Source organism: Ambystoma mexicanum, chromosome 2q (assembly GCF_040938575.1).
Source record: "Ambystoma mexicanum isolate Mex_15411 chromosome 2q, UKY_AmexF1_1, whole genome shotgun sequence".
NCBI lineage: Eukaryota > Metazoa > Chordata > Amphibia > Caudata > Ambystomatidae > Ambystoma > Ambystoma mexicanum.
The window spans coordinates 1,028,388,264-1,028,406,519 of record NC_090924.1 but is presented as its reverse complement, the minus strand read 5'-3'; the positions used below and the strand labels follow the sequence as shown (position 1 = coordinate 1,028,406,519).

The window sequence follows — 18,256 nt, the reverse complement described above, 5'->3', positions numbered from 1 at the left end:
ATTGGGCCTCATTACGACCCTGCCGGTCCGGAAAGAACGGTGGTGGTAAAACCACCACCACCGTTCTTTCTGGACCGGCTGATTAAGAGTCCTGCAGGCAGGAGGTGTCACTCCTGCCAGGTCTGACCTGGCGGGTTTAACACCACCCGCCTGCAGGCGGACATGGAAACACCGGCTCGGTCATAGAGCCAGGGGACTTACACAATTCCACCTCCGGAATTCCCGGGTCACTGGGGTCGTAATGCCCTGGTAATTCCGAGAATTCCAGAGGCAGAATGGTAATACGAGTCCGGCAGTAACCGGCCGGTTTTTCCGGCTTGGTTACCGCCAGATTCGTAATGAGGCCCACTGACTGTTAGAAAGATCTGTACAAGGGTTATTCAAAAAGCCATGTGCAATTTAATAGGCTGTTATGCTTAATGTACACGTTTTTCCGATATCCAAAAAAAGCCTTTATCCTTTAGAAAGTAAGTTTCACAATCGCAGCATAATTTGTACAGTCGTTATGATACTAGTGTATACACCTTATAGTGTGCCATCATTTATTGTGTAAATCCCGTATCAACTTATTAGAAGGATAAGTCGCCATAACTCCATAAACTGGGAGAAGTAGGTTGTTTATTACAGAGTGGGGTGCCTCCTGAGCACTACAATGTCCTTATAAAGGCTCAAAAGAGCAAGTAATACAAAACTCAAATATCCATCTAAATAAGGTGGCAGATCTGAAAAGTATTCCTCTAAAAGACAAATTTACTGACAAGACATGGGGTTAAATGGTGTCAATGCAATGCAGGATTCAAATCCCACAAGCAATATAATGAATCGCTAGAGGGAACAGAAAATGAAGATGTGGCACTTGAAAGATTCACCCGACCAGGAACATTCTCATTAACTGTACTCTGCTAAGTTTCCATTGCAAGAAGGTATGTTCACAGGAGTCCACTTGTACCGCCAACTTGATCACAATTCCATCACCCCAAAGGATATTTGGGAAAAGACAGGTGAATGATATAAGGTAACATGGATGGAAACCAACTAGCTGGAAAACCAGGCAGATCTCAAAGGTCTGTATTGTTTTTTCACGAGCACGGAAGCACATGCTGGGGAAAAACATATGCTATTTGAAGGTAGAGTGAATGCACAGAGCAAATGTGTATCCCGTTCCGTACCTCAACTCTAGAATAGAATAAATATCCCCAGAAGCATAAACACAAGGCATACACATGTTAAGGTTTGGTTTTAAGCCTTAACATTACACTCCTGGGGTGCAGAAAACTACCCCTTAAGTTTGCACCGACACCTGAAAGAAGATGAAGATTGAATAGCCAAGTCGGACATCAGCTGGAGAATCCAGATGGTGGGGTACCATACCCATTCTTGTCCACTGCTTTTGAAGCATACTTCGAATCTTTGCCGAAATAATTGTCTTTCAGCCCCATTTCTTCATGGTGGTAAGGGATGTCATGAAGAACTCGACTGAAGGGATTCAGGCAATCTCAGATCATAAAGTAGCTGAAAATATGACTGCTTATGACACCATCAACGTAAGAACAGCATGAGGTCAGTCCAACCTACCCCACCTTTGCTTGAATAATAGAATCGAAGCTAGCATATCAATGAGGATAAAGCAGAATGGTCCTTGGACTTTGCAGGTTAACCAGCTATTGCACATCAATACTTTTGCTTCCCAGCAAAAATCCAAGAACCTTGGTGGCAAAACAGTTGACACAAAGACACTAAGGGCCCGATTCATGGAAAGTTTTCCTATTGGATTGCGCCATTATAAAATACTTCCATGAATCAGGCCCTTAGTCAGGTAATTTTGAACATTTACCAAACAAATGCTTGGCTTCCACCGAATAAACTACTGTATCTATTTATTACCAGCAGATGCACTTTTACAATAACCAAAGTATTTAAGAACCGAACAAGTCATTTCAGTCAACACGCCACACATATCACAGTGCTCCCTAGTATCCATCCACCGCAGTTCACCTCCAAATCAGAGCCAAATGTCACGTCTTACAGAGCAGCACCGTTTAAAACATAATACCAGCCCAAGAGCAACAGGTCTCAGGAATTCAACAGCCACATGTTGCTGATGTCACAAAAATCACCCGAAGTCTCAAAGGTAGTTCAAGGGTTTTCATTTTATAATTTGTGTGGCCATCACTCTCCCTTTCATCTTCCCTATACCCACTCCTCCCTAACCCAGGCATCCATAACCCGGGTTAGTGCCATCGATTGGTGACCCCCTACTGTCTCAATCAACCTTGGACTAAAGGTGCTGCGCTAAGGTTCAGCTGTCAAGACTCCCTTAGGGACTTACTAACTCTTCCCACTCTAACCTAAGTTTAGTGTTCTAATTGTGATTGGGGTCTCACCTTGAAATTGCTCTTCCAAATTCACTCACGCCCTCCTTCACCATGCCTTTCTAGTCTACCTACCACTACCCAAGTTAAGGAACCCTCGCTGGGCTCCGACTCTTAACTTAGGCTGCGGGCCGTTTCCTACAGGGTCAGCCCACCACCTCAGGGCATATCGTCTCAGTATAGTTGTTCCAGAACTAAATGACTCCCTGGCCTAAAACAGGGCCTGCCTAGCTGGGGCTACTGATCCCAGTACAGTACATACCACCAGGATATAATAACAAACAGGCTTGCATTATCTTAGGTTTTAATACTATTAATTGCATTGGAGCTCATGCAGTCGCCCCACACTACAACTCCACCTCCCACACTACTGCTACCACTCTCCTCCTCCCACTACCAATCTTCTCCTCCCTCTCCTCCTCCCCCCACTACCACTCTTCTCCCCGTCTACAACTGCTCACCCCACTAGTACTCTCCTCCTCTCCAATGCTACTCCCCTCCCTCCACCACTACTCCCTCCAAGCTACATGAACACCCTTCTTTGCTCTGTACCAGTCAATTCACTTTCACTCCTTAAACTGCCATCTTCTACGTAATCACCACACAAAACGTGCACACTCAAGACTTCCGACCTGCCATGCCCAAGCACAAACCAATGCTCAGAAGGAGCATACCCGACCTAGCAACATCACCATCTAAAGAAACAAAACACTTCCCGCCCTGAGCTGCCCCTCAGGGCCACAGGCCTGCCACACCTGAGCATAGACCACTACTCGCGTACAGCGAACAACAACCCAACAAACAATATCCCGTCGGACCACTAACTCCACTAGACCACACCAACTCCAATTCCATGGCACATCCCCCCCACTTCCTGGAATAAAATCACCCTATTTAGCAATGGGAACCTAACCAAAACACCCAGGGTGAAATCCCAACCCTATGCACAACAACAGTCATGAACCACCACCTATGCACAAAATAATAGTCACTAACCGACAACTTGGTCACAAACGCTACAGAACCGGGCCTGTATTCTGCAGCCGACCATAACATATATAAAATCAACTTTGCAAAGCTGCACACACACACCACGTACACTGTACCCACCAGTCCCTATAACACCTACAACACCAGTAACACAGCCTGAACCCGTGGAACCAACCCGGCATTCCACGGACATCCATAAGTATTAAAACTTTTACATACCCTAAAATCGTGGTAACAACATCCTCATACTAAGGAACAACCCTACGGTGATCGTCGCTGCCATCACTGTGGGAAACTACTAACATGCACTAATAACCACGGGCCCCAACTATGGAACCCACCCGGCATTCCAAAAACATCTATGGAAAACCTCACATATCAGTGACGCTTGCCTGCAACCAGACTAAATCCTAGTTCAGCCTATGATCGCAATGCAAGAACACACAGCTAACACATGCTATGTAACCACTTACGCCCCTGCAACAACACTGAACCTAGCCCCTGCAACAACACTGAACCTAACTGTTATGCGCCAACAGCACACACATACAGTCACTCCAAAACACGCCTTCCGCGCACACACACATACACACTCACGCCACACACCCAAAACATCTGTAACACACACCCCACAACCACAAACACACACTCCGCACCCTACACGCAGGCACCACTAGAACACCTGCATAACTTAATGCAAAGTTCGCACAGGTGGTCAATACATCCGCATGCGACATGGATGCAGACCGAAAACCACTCGCCCAAAACTGCAGCGTAGAACTGCTACACCCCACTTAGCGTTGCTCCACAAACCCTCATGTCCCATGAGAAACCGATAAACGTCCCTTTTGAAGCTACGAGCACTACATCACAGTGCTATTCCAGTACGCCAACCCCGCGCCCTCATGTCCAACACCTCTGTGGATAATAACCAAAGCCTGTAAAGGAAAGTTGCATCAAAAATGTCCATAAATGGAACTCCCCACTCCACCCTCATGTCCGTAATGGAATGAAGAACGGATACACTGTACACCCAGAGTACCCTGCATCCCCTACAATTGATTTCCAGATAGGGGACCACCTATACACCCTAGTCATAAGGCCCCAACACCATCACCAAACTCACAGACACGGACAACGGCCTAGACTACTACACCCCTAAACCAACACGGGAGATAACCCTATCCCTCTAACAGGGCCACAACATAAACACACAGAAAACACAGGCCCGACACAGTCCTACCTCATCCCAGACTACGAGTCGCGCCCTCCGGGATCCACAAACTATCCCAAAGCACGGCCCAAAAAGCTCCATTTAGAAGAAACATCAGCATCTTGAGGACCCATGGTAAATATCAGGTCCATTTGCCCGTCACCGGCCATGATGTGGCACACTACGGGGTGCCACTCGGAAGTGATGATCTGTAATGCGGCGTGCGCTGGACAACGCCTGTACGCACACCAACGGCTCATTATGCTGCCCAATGTTACTGTGCTTGACATCGCCAACCTCATCATGTGACCGGAGAACTCAGGAAGAATTCTCAGACCATCCCCCGAACATGGGTATTGCTCCTTACTCTGCCGCACAGCCGAGTCACTACCGCTGTCCTTTTCCATTCACCAGGCAAATACGCGGAAACAGAAGTAGCGATTATATAGAAGCCTTCCAAGCAGCTTACCGTCCAACCTGGACTACGGTCTGCCACACACCGCCTCCGCACCCACTTCGAGCTGCTCACAGTCCCCCCTGGACTCCGGTGTGCCGCAATCTGCTTCCAGACAATGGCTTTGGACAGCAGACAACTCGGCCTTAGTCGCAGCTCCACCAGCCACACGGCCAAAGTGCAACCTGGACTCCGCTCTGACAAACTACTCCGAGCAGCAGCGGACTCCCGGAAGTGAAACTGTCTCCAAACAGCACCCGGGACAGACGTCCGGCAGAGGCTGGCCGCGACCTGTGGGTGTGAGGGAAATATGACAATGGGGGCAGTGTTCGTGTTTCGTTCCGCTGCACCCCCCTCAGCAGCACGTAGCTCCTTGGCCTCCGAAAAAATCCTCTTTGCCATTGTAATAACGGAAGACGCACCATTATGGTAAGTACAATTCAAGCTTTAATGTCCTTGGTCGACGTCTCTCCGGGTTCCCAAGAAGGCAAAGTAAACAAATAAGTTCATGAGTACACGACAAAAACACTGGGCCCCCACACCCACACAGCCAGCTCCCTTCAGTTACTCTCAACCGTCAAACTTGGAACCCTTACACGCACACATTCCACACAAGCTCTGACATCACACAGCAGGCACACACTGTAAGAGGATTCAATTCAACACTACAGCTAAGTCAATGCCTAGTCTGGGATATTGAATGGAAACCCTTATTGATCTATCTTTATGTCCAGTTCATTAGTTCTGGATGACTACCCCTATATAACACCCCTCTCTTAGAATCCCCCTGACCCCACTGAGCCAAGAGGTAGTTCTGTTTTGCAAGTTTAAAGGGTTTATTTGAGAAATAAAACAAAATATAGATACCACGCTTTTAAAATAAATTAATAATCGATATCGCCCTTATAAATATAATGTTAATCAACAATGGGTAATCTGACACTAGCACACTTCTTTATAATCAATGAGGAGTTGGTGTAGGATGGATAAGGCAGCGAAAATACTTTTATGGTTTCAAATGGATGCAATGTTGAATGAAAATGCAGTACAGAAACTAACTAATATGGTTTCACAAGATATCATATGTTCACTTTTCCCTTGGTGGCAATTCACACCCCCCCCCTATATGCAATGCAAGGAGATGGAAATAACACACACAGTTCTCAGGAATGCAATCAAATACAATACGAAATTCAATTCCCACCCCAGCAAGCTTAGAGAAAACAGGTATGAGTTTTAAAACACAGGCCCAAGTGCTTTGAATGTGGTGGCAATGAAGTGAGGAATATGCTGAAAATGCTTTTAATTCCCTTTAGGAGGTTCAGGGTGAGTGAGAGATACTTGGGATGAGCGCAGGCTCACTTTAGCAATGATTCAGGGATGGTTATTAAGAGGCAAACACATTTTTAGCAAAGGAAAGCAAAAAGCTGCTATCTTTTTACAGGTAAAGAAATCAGGCCAAATCGCGGCAAAATCCGCGAGTGCGTGAATTGCGATTACGGCAAAAGTATAAGGAGTCGGTTCTAGGTTTGTTGGAAAGCTGAGATTCGACGCTTTCAGAGGAAAGTTAAACCAAGTTCCTAGGACAAACGGTTCCAGAGATATGAATGATTTTGTAAAGGTTGTTCTTCGGATTTAAAGTAACTCAAATTGACAGCTTTGAAAATGACAGGTGACACGATTTCTAGGAGACAGTTCTAATCAGATTAAAATAGTTGGATTAAATTATTTTAACTAAGAGCTTATTTCTGTCACAATCTGATCTAAGTACTCACTCCTAGCTTTGAAAGGACTGGACCTCGCCACGGATCGGGTCAGGATTGGCTGCGGTTCCCTCGCCACGGACGGTCTCTGCGCGCAGCGCCTGGGTCAGCTCCGCTCTGCTGGGTCCGACAGGCACCGGTTCTGCTCACAGCGTCTGGGTCAGCTCCCCGGATACAGCGGCCTGTGGTTCTCTGGATCTCTGGTCTGCTTTCTGGGTGTCTCTGCTTTCTCTGGGTACAGCACTGCTTCTGGATCTTTCTGGCGCAGGGTTTCAGGCCAGAATCAACAGCTCAGCCCGGGTGTGAATAGTCTGCAAATGATTTTGAGGCCTGCTGAAGAGAACTCAGCTTGTGGGTTAGGCCTGTTCTTTACAAATTCTGAAGTAAAGTCTTGGTCTCTGAAGATTGATGGATTGAAGTCTGAAGTCTCCCGGCAGAGCGTCCCGCGGAAAGTGAAAAAGGGATTTCCCACTTGTCCTGCACTGTCTGCTTTTATGTGTTTAGAAAGTGGGTGTGTGTGCAGCATCACTAAGCCAGCCCCTCTCTCAATTTATCATTGGCCAAGCTTTCCTTTCTCCCTTGATTGGGGAACTGAGGTGTGAGTCAGAGTGATGAGGTAGATTTTATGGCCAGAGGGCCCTCCCCTGCCATCTTTACACACAAATCTATATTTGATCCAAATACATATTTTCCCAAATACACAGTTGTTTTTACATCACCTACACACATCATATATCACATAAGGTAGGCACTGTTCCGACTCTGGCGTTTCTGGGAGCTTGGGTTAAGAAATGGCAACTTATTTTCGATTTTAGTGGGTTATGCAACATTGGTTTTTCATTAAAAATTTAACACATATACACGGCCTGTCCATACATACTCCAGTAAATTCCCATGTCTCTAGCTTAAACACAGAGTCTGTAGTATCAATAAATAGCGGGGTTTTGCCCCAGAACATCACACAAATTGGAGTTTGGGTTTGAATTGTGGGCAACGTTTTCATTTTAAGGATCCCCAAATGTTACATTTCTGTCATCTGGTTACCAAGAGTTATCAGTATTTCTGTAAAATATATATTTGCTTTCAATTCAAAGTACTGCAGTGTTTGAGTCCGCCCCCAAAGTTTGGGGATGACAGTGATCACATGTCTCTCCTGGCTGGCAGATCTTTGTTGACAGGAAACAGTCAAAATCACCATATCCTATTCAAGGGAAAAGGTCTTTTGTGTGGGCTCCAGCAAGCTGAGGTCAACAGACCAGGGGGCCACTTTGCATTTGGTTAGCATGACCAAGTGATATCCTGGGCTTTCTGAGGTGAGAAGGTTTCCCAGCCTTTTGGCCTGTCAATCAAATCAGATTGTCTCTGGGAACAGCAGGTGGTTAGATCTTCCATTACCTAACAAGCTTTGAAGTCCCAATTGTCCCAGAAGGCTGATATAGCTTCTGAAGTAGCAGTTCTCCTGTCAGAGTTTAGACCGCTTGCGCCGCCTTGAGTCCAAAGCGGGTACTGCATGCATTTTTTTGAGTTGTCTTGAACTACTGCATTTCAATAGAGTGGTCTTTTGCTTGATAGTATAGGACCCTTGCTTAACATTATTTTGATGGCATCCTCCCAGTAGAGTGGTGATGTGGAAACCCCCCACAAGAAGGTTGTATCTTTGGAGTGGTCTCGTGCCAACTGCGCAGTTCTCCTATTCTGGCGTGAATGTGGGCGGCGATAGCTCATCCCCACATCCACCCAGTCTATTGATTTAGTTTGTTCTGGGATAGAATAATGGGCGGCGACAGCTCATCCCCACATCTACCCAGTCTATTGATTCAACATGGGTCAAAACCCATGACAACACTCACCACAGATCATAACACAAGACAACATTCAGATTACAAACTGGTTGGGACACGAGCCGAGGTTAGAGAGTACATAAACATTTCTTTTTAAAGGGTACCAGTGGCTAAAGATAGCGTGTGGGTACTGATCGTTCATTCAACTTGAAAGATGGATAAGGCAAAGTGAAACGTAAAGGAAGACTATACTGTAAGAAGCAATGCAAGTAAACTACTGGATGTGCCCTTCTGTCCAGAGTCCAATGACAGACACACATCCAAGGAACAACTCTACCCCGTTCAGCAGAGCAGCACCAACCTGGCAAATCTTTTTTATCCATACATGAAATGTGCACCACTAAATTATGCCAGTACCAAAAGGGATACTTTTGGATGGCCCTAGGCAAAAACCTACCCTCATTGGGATGTGTCCCGAAACCTCTGAATCCCGGGCGGGCCAGTGGTAAAAGGGGAAAAGATATTTTGGAAAGCCAAAACGCACATTGCCATGGGTAGCCTGCACAGCTGGAGAACATTAGTCCTGCCTGTTTATTCACATTAACCATGGTGCTTGTGTTTCTAAATATGAAAACTCTTTTGCGTTGAAAGGAAGGATGTCTGTCAAGGCAAAACGGTGGTGTATATGGCTTCATGTCTAAGAGTATACTTTGAGAATCAACATGAACTACTCTAAGAGGTTGGATGCCAGGGGGACATCCACTTCCAAGGAAAGGGGACTGATCATCAGGTTGATTTCATCCGACCTCCAAACAAGGTGCCCTTTTGTCATGTGGAGAAATGGGCATCCGACTGACTTAAGGCTCCCACTCTCCTGACCGCAATGCTGAGGCAGAACAAGTTAAATCCATTTCATGTGTGACATGATAAATGGAACCACTTGTACAAATAATGTAATTAAATCAGTAGTCATCTGAAATCACCAAGTTATGGTAGATGTGCACCTTTGATCCTTGGAGAGACTACCAATACTTCCAAGACTGATTTTTAGATACAGTTCTTTGAGAGGGATGATTTTCCGATGGCAATGGCCAACAGGCAGAATTGACATTTAAACAGGGACACATGAGGATTTGTTCCCACCTTGCAAAAGGTGTGGCAAACCTTAGTCGACAAAGGAGCGTCTGGCATCAATACATTTTACCCTCTTTGGGTTTTAAATATCGTGCTGAACTCACTTAAACAGAACACAGCAGGCAGGTCTAAAACCCAGTGAACTATAAAGTTGAAATGCATCAAATGTCATCACTTTCCAAAGACACCAAGACTGAATGGACTCCAAGTTGAGAATAAATAACTATTGAACTTTTTTGTTTAATATAACCTGTACTACTTTTCAAACGGTATTAAAGTAGTCAACGTTGGATACAGAAGCCATCATGCTATCCACCATAGATTCGAAACACATGGGAGGGAAACCACAACTTTGTCGTAGGCATCTTTGAGGCCAGAACAAATGACAGCTCATACGTCTACATCCTTCGTGAAGATGGAGTGAAGGCGTGTACCTAACTGGACCATGCACTCGTCACAGTATGCGCAAAGAAAGACGAACCAGAGAGTCAGAGATGCTCCTCATTTAACCTGACTATTGAAAATACAACTTTCTAAATATGAATAGGAGTCTTAGCTATTTTTAGTGTCCGACTGTTGTCAGAGGCAACGTGTGGACTGGCAGAATTCAAAACGGCCTACGTCTGGATGGATTTGGACCAGAAATCATCCCGTCTTCTCTTTGTGCTAAAGGTCATCAAGTGATGGTATGTTTTGATTATGCTTTTTGGGATCTAATGCACTACATGAATACAAATATTGTCCTACACCTAAAACATGATAACTGCTGGAAACATTTTTAGACCAGTACTACTTGGTGTCCTATATTTCTGTACAATGAGGTTTGTAGCAAGGCTGTGTTCGTAAGTCAACTCACTGGTAAGTAAAGCAAAGTTAGATTTTTAGGATTGCCATAAAATATAGAAATGATAATATATTTACATAAAATCAGTGTTAATGAATATTAATAATTGATTCACTATCTGAAAAAACAAATGGCATTGTACCATTTAGTATGTCAACGAACATTGCATTCATATACAATAGGATTTAAAAAAACAAAAATGTCTGATTAATAGAGGGTCAGTCTATTCTTGCCTCCTGTATTTTGTAGATCTGTATGGTGCTTAAACCAGAAGGCACCCTTGCAAGTACTTACAGATTTGATTAATTTTATTGGGAGAACTGTCCCCTGTATGGTGCTTCGCGTAGTAAAAGGATTTCACTCAGATCTGTGCAGTTTACAGGTGGAGGCTGGGGGTTCCTATAGGATGAAATATTTTGGAAATGTTGTGGGGGGTTGTTGGCATAGCTAGGATGTTAGCAATCCGATCAGCGGGTGTGCGCAGATAGAGAGTGCAGGGTTGCGGAGGTTCATAAATATTGCCAGCACAACATTAAAATGCAACTGAGGGCTTTAGAAATTACACAAAAAGGTACTCACCCAACCAATCCTACATCAGCGATGAGCTTCAAATCTAAACGAATTATGTTTGTATGGCCTTTGGAAGGAATAAAGTCAGTCAAAAAACTGCCACCATCACCACCTCGGGCCACAAGGATCTTGTCATTTGCCTTATTCAGTTCGCCTACAAATAAATGAAATTTTAGGATGAATGATTGTTTTATAGTTTGCTGAAACAGAAACTTTGAATTTCAAGAAGACACAAATGATTAGCAGTGTAAGACAGAAGGCAAATAGAAGAAGAGTTGGTAAATGGCATATATCTTTTTGACTATCACCTTTTGTACCGTTCCAAAGGCCTGCAGTCACAGCAAGGGCCACATATGAACCACATATTGTGCACAAGGCCTATTGTGGGCGAAGGGTACTTGCAGAAACTTGTTATATACACAAAAGTAACCACGCAGCTCCAGAAATACACAATCTACCAACCACCCTAGAAATAGCTAACACACAGAAGCTTAACAGACAGTCTTGGGGCCCCAGATATAGACTCTAAACCAAATTTGACAGCAGAATCAATCTGCACAATTCAGAAAAGTACTAAGAACCTACATTTTCAAACCTTACTTCAGAATGAGAAAAGGATAGCAAAGGCAGTAGCAACTGAGGAAGGTCTGCCAAGTGAAATCCATTGCACATCGTTCTGCCAGGGTCCTGTGAGATGGGGGGAGTGAACTCGTGGGCCCCCACAACAATCCTCAGTGGGTAGGAAACAATAGGACTTCCCCCACTCACTGCCAAATTTTGAGCATGAATATGCAAGGGGATAGCCAGCAGGGGGACTGATGAGGCTTTTGATTTTGACGTCCTGTCAGCTGCTGAGTCAGTCATCGGTTCTATGCTTGTAGGCTGCCCAGTAACAAATGCTCCAAAATAAGACCACCTTTTTATGCTGCTCCTTGATTCGGAGCAGCATCTACCAGGGGACCACAGATCCCTCTAAGCTGTGCGCATGGGCGCTTGCCCAGCTTCCTTCAGGGTGCCGCTCAGAAGATTTTTGGCAACGCACACAGACAATTCTCACATATTCAAAATGATTTAGTAAGGCACAAGCTACAGCAATTACCTGAAATTGTCTTTCTCTTAGAATAAGCAACTAGTCTTGATATTCTGCTAATTTGCATTACACTACTATGCACCTAAAATCATTAACAGCAAAATACAACACAAGAGGTTTAAAACTAATATGAAAAACTGGTTCCATGAACAGAAGAATCTAACCAAGATATGCCTGCACACATTAACCAAAAGTTTTCCCTCCCCACCCATGACTCCTAAACCTGACTCTAAACACACTTTTACCTTATGGCTCTAACTTCTGCCCCAGAGTACATTACAATACTACCGGACAACCTTGACTCTTCCTCTTTGCTCTGAGAAAGGTTAGCAGATGTGTACCTACATCCACTTGTTTTATGTTTGTTGTAACATGAATAACGTTCACGCGCCAGAATTTGTTACTCCTTGTGCCTTACTAAAAGCGTCACCCACACTATATAATCGAACTCAAATATCGGATACTGACTTAAGTAAGCAGGCTACTTTGATGTGTAACCAAATCCCATACTGCCTCGTCTTTGAACATATATCATGCAAGTGCTTTGAAGCTGCCCCCTTGTAAGTTAACACATTTTAAAACTCAAATATTAATTTGCCTTCTAACGATTTTGAAAAGACAAATGTGATGCTCAGCATCGCCTACTTTAGCATTACTGACATTACCCTACTTACACCATCTCCTGTGGGCCTGGGTCCAAAATACCTTCAGCTATTCGCTCCTCTACCTCCAACCCACTCAGGGTCAGTCATTTTTCCAAGAAACGAGCTGGGGGTAGATCTCTGTCTTCGGCTGGGGCCTCCCTCTGGAACAGCCTCCCTGCCACTCTAAAACTTGAGCAGAACCATCTCCGGTTCCGGAAGCACCTCAAGACCTTCCTCTTTTCTTCTGCCTTCACTCCCCCTCTCCCCTACTGATCTGTTCTCTTTTGGCACCGTGCACATGGCCACCCTCTGTCTTTTGGGCCCAGGCACCTGCTCATCCTGTCACCCTCCTGCACTGCCTCCGGGCCACCCCTTGCACTGGGGTCTGTATCTGTACCCATACAGCCCCCCCTTTTTCTTCCTGCAGTTATCAGACCTACCCTGTCTGCTGCCTTAAACCTAGCACTTGCAAATTGCTGGCTGCATTACCGCGGTTTGTTGCCTTTATTATTTATTGTTATTTATCTGTTTCTCCTCTGCTTCGCACTTTACACCTCTCCTCCCTTCCATGCATTTTTCCCCTCCCCCCTCTCCCATGCACTTGCGCGTTCTCAATGTCACTGGGCCTAGTAAGATCGCCGTTTTGTTCTCCCCTGTTCCCCTCCCTTGCCTTGTCGCGCTCTGAAACACTTGTGTACGAGCGCGATAGAAATAAAATATCAATCAATCAATCATTGCAATATCATTTACTTAGCCTACAAGGGATAATGGGTATGGACTATGTCTGGGATAACTCGTCCATAGTATCATAGCACCGGATATTCAGACAGAAGCATGCTTTTCACACAATCTGCATCATAGCCTAGTGTTCCTTTGGGCATAGACCTTCACACAATATATGGTAACTCGCTTCTATACAAAACCATTTCACTGAGAACTTGCATAATCCTACACAATGATATTCGTTGGGGTATGTCGCAAACAATCATGTATGCACTGCAGAAGAATTGCATACATGCAGAGTCAGTCTTAAAATGCACATCATATGTTGAGGCATTTAAATATGCCTTGCTTGAAAAGTATTGTGTCTGCAAATATCCCAGTGAGTTTACTGCTAAAATACCTCACTTTTTACAGTGCTATCAACTAATATTGGAGGCAAGCACAGAGGCCGGGGAAGGGAATGGGTGGAAGCATCACTCCTTGCGGGTGATGAACAAAGCAGCACATTTCAAAGACCAAGTCGGACGTTTCGGCAGTACACTGAAGGAAATGTGTTGCATGTTTGCTAAAGGATAGGAAATTCTAGTACCCATCTGGACAACAGCACCTTCTTTTTCTTTCTATGCTCAACTGATGAGGGCTTTTCAATATAACCATATGTTCTGTGTGTGCAGTCTCTAGCATCTCCCTGCATCTTATTTAACTGATCACAAAGAATTACAGAAGAGGGTTCCATAGTTACAGAAGAAGGCACTCAATCAGTTGTATCTCTGATGAATTGATGCAATTAACTTAAAAGGCATATATGTGTGATTTCTTTCAACAGCGCTCCATAATAAATCTCAGTAAGGCTCTTGTTAAGTTTTATCTCGGCTGTGGTGCGGAAGACTGGGCAAAAATATACACTGTATTATGTGCCCTGCCATTTCACTCCCTAGGTCAGTGGTACAAGCAGGGCTCTGATCAGATGTTGCTCCCTACTTGGAGTCAAATGATTTTTCAGAGAGTAAAAAAGTAATTAGCTTTGCCAATAGGGATACTTTCTGCTTATTAAAAGATGTTCTTTCCCCATAAAATTCCTTTTGAGATCGGGCATTAATATTATTAGAGTTCCTTCCTTCCTATGCCACTGCTCTACTAGTCACTAATTCGAAAAAATATTGGTGGAGCTTTGTGGGTTGAAGCAATGATATGTTCATTGTTTCTCCTTTTTGTTAGGCAAATTTTCCTTTTTTAGGAAGTAAAAATGCATGGTGCATAGGTCTCTTAGCTCTAATGCTGGTGTTATCACTACCCACAGGAGAACGTAATGTGGATAGTAAGCAGAGGCACATGAATTTTACATCATTATATTCTAAGGTACAGTTACTCTGATGCAATTATGTCCTTATACAAATTATTAGAAGCATGTTCTCCTGGCGCTTGAATTACTTCATTAAAAGTAGAACTTGGACTCCTTTCAGCATGTTTTTGACACATTAATCTTAATTGCCATTAATCCATCGACAAATGTATTCTGTCTGAGTTTCTTGACAGCCACATCAGTTGTGGCAAGAGAGATGTGTGTTTTGTAATACAAATTAGTGATTTTCCAGTGGCATGAAACATGGACCTCATTACGACTTGGGGCGGTATCCCGGCGTAAATCCGCCAGAATACTGCCCAAACTAATTACTGTTATCGCCACTTGGTCCGGTGGAATTTCTGCCGGATTACAACTGGTGGTGGTGGTGTAATTCCCCATTCATATTGAGTTCATAATGAGTCATGTGGATTCAAGGTGGCTTTTTTGGCAGAATTGCTGCAGCAGAAATTCCAAAGATTTTGGTATTGAGTTGGAGTTTTTACATCCAGGATTTTCGTGAAGGCGTATCCTCCACTGCAGGCCCGAAATCGTAATTTGGCGTAGTGGTAAAGTTGGCAGTAAGGGAGTTACTGCAAACTTTACCACTTACCGCCAAAATCGTATTGAGACCAACATTTTTCTCTGTGCAGAAGTACGTTTGCAAGGTACTGTGGCAGATATTCAAGTCTTGAACTGGTTGATGAGTTTTCTGTATAAACACATATGGCTTATTTTAGCCTATGTGTTTGGAAAAAGTGTTGTAAGATTTTTGAAGAATTGTAGTGGCTGGGAAGAGGAACTTCCTTTCCAAACCCTCTTCTGCAATGGTAGCTCACAAAGTAGCTTACCTAATTAATAAGTTGCGCACATGGAAAATAATGCACGCACAATAGCCAACCGGTTCCGCACATAGAGAAAAATAATTAGAGGAAAAATTGCAGGGGACGCCCACACATCTTGCCCCTCTCATTAGTGGGGGTAGAGGGTGGAGGTTCCACCCGAACCCACATTCCATGCACCCAACCCTACTGCCCTGTTGCATCTTGCCGCACCCACGCTCACCTGCACAAACAACAGTGACTTAACTCCTGCCTGCCATGTCCTCCCATACCATTCACTTTTTTATTCCTCCGCCACCTTCCTCCATCACGACCCCTTCCCTTTTATACCTACTTCTCGCGTTCCCGATCCCCTATTCCCATTAAAACTCGTCCTCTTAAAAATATTCTTGCTTGCTGTTCGCAATAAGTCAAGGAAACATTTGTTATAACCCTTCACTCAGGGCTCTAGATAAGATTTTGAAGTGAGAGTATTTTACTCCCTACTTTGTTAAAGTTGGCTGTAAAATTATTTTTAAGGAGTAAAAAAAAAAAGTAAATCACATTTAATTTTTAAGCAAGTAAAAATATATTTATTTTTGCAACAGATTTCTTTTTGACTCTATACTTCTTTGCACCTAGTAATTCATGCTATTTGTTAACTGTAAAGTTCTCATGAGGCAGTGATAATGTTAGAGCCTTTCTGGGGCAATACTCTGCTGGTACCCGATCTGAACATATTTTGAGGAAGTAGTGTGGGTGGGAGCAGGGAGCAGGATCCACTACAACTGTTTCCTATTTTTGCTCCCTCTTTTTATGTTGAGAGAATTTGTATGGAGAACGTTAGTCCGGTACACTATTTATCTCTAGGGCTGCCTCCACTAAATCACTGGAATAAGTCATCAGTCAACACCTAGCCTCTCCCCTCAGAGATGCATTTTCAATGCACACCTAACCGGATAGTTAGTTTAAACTGTGTTTTTCGGACCAAACTCATTCTTTCACCACTAACTTACATGGCTTGCTCGGCCATACACCAGTGTCTAAATTAAGGAAACATTCTAGCTGCAAGCTGCAAATTGGTAGCACATTCTATGCTACTTAATGGTCTTTAAATAGCAGCACTTGAGCAAGAGGGGTTCAATTCCCACAGGGACATAAAACATCACTACACAAACCGTGCCTGTCACTTCGCTTAAGTAGGCCTGGTCTCACACTCTCACTATATAGCTAATGAACCACCATAAAATGCTGCTCTTCTACAACCATTGAAAAGAGTCAGGAGTACAACTGTCGATCCGCCTACACAGCAACAGATTTGAATACCAACAAGACAGACTCTATTCCACCTGTAATCGTGATACATTTTGCACTAACCCATTACAGAAATGTAGTAACCCAACACCTTTCAGTGGCCTCATGATAAAATGTCTCATGATTTACAAAGTCACAAATAAAAAAAAAAAAAAAAGAAAAATCACCTTTTAAGCAGCTCCTCGTGTCGGATACATCGTGAATCTTAGCGCTTTAATGATAGGTGTTCCAATTTGAAACTTACAAAAAAGTTAATAGTATGACACTACTTTGGAGGATAAGGAGACAACTCAGAAGAGGAAGTGTAACATGTCAAAGGAAATTACTGTCTGCACTTGATTCTTGAGAAAAATAATATTTTGGAAATGTATTTAATTCACCACAAAGTAATCAAAAATACCTCTCAATTAAAGATGCAAAATCACATTTACCAAACATGGCATTTATTAAAACATCTTAACCAACATATGCTCTATGTCTATTTTAGTGGCAACAATAGTTCACTTTTTCACAGAACATTCTTGCATAGGTTTAAAATCTAAAATAGATTAAGATAGCATTGCTTTGCACTTCTATTTGTAGAAGATGCCTAAATAAGTAACGATTACAATCAATCAAGCGTGTCCATCATTACTTTGCAATAACACTAGTTTGTAAAAACGCTTTACCAAAAAGTATTGGATTTAGCCAGATGGCATAGGGCTTGTCAAAGCAAAATTAGGTCTCTAGGAATCTATATGATTACATGCAGCTGTACATTCCAAATCGATTTCATCAGGGGTTGTTGGTTAAACCAGCTCCAAGTTGGTGATTAGGACTGAAGCTCCAACAGATGATGATAGATCATGGATCAGGCCCTGGTTTGCTTGACCTCCTTCCTGTGGACCGACCCTCCCAGGCCCAAATTCGGTCCTTTCTCTCCACCACCTCTCTCTCCACAAGTGGTGTTCCCCCGGCTCTAACCTCTCACCCTGGCTTGTCAAGGTCTATTTGGCCGTTTTGTCTCACCTTATCTCTACATTCTCCTCTAACTTTCAGTGTTATGCCAATGACACTCTGCTCTCCCCTTCAGGCTACCCTCAGCTCCTCTCCTCTCTCGCTCATTCCTGACGGTCTATCCACGATTCAGGAGTAGTGCGCCTCCAACAATCTCTGCCTTAATGCCAGAAAGACAGAGATCCTCCTCATTGGGACCCCTGCT

The 18,256-nt window shown here is 43.8% G+C and overlaps 1 protein-coding gene across 1 annotated transcript in view; it reads right to left on the bottom strand.

Annotated features, from left to right (window-relative positions):
* Positions 1 to 18,256, bottom strand: part of GTPBP10 (GTP binding protein 10) — a 343,147-nt gene that overhangs the window by 236,247 nt on the left and 88,644 nt on the right. Inside the window, exon 4 of the mRNA XM_069648367.1 lies at positions 11,131 to 11,275. Coding sequence (XP_069504468.1) covers positions 11,131 to 11,275 — 145 coding nt within the window. The remainder of the gene's footprint in view (positions 1 to 11,130; positions 11,276 to 18,256) is intronic.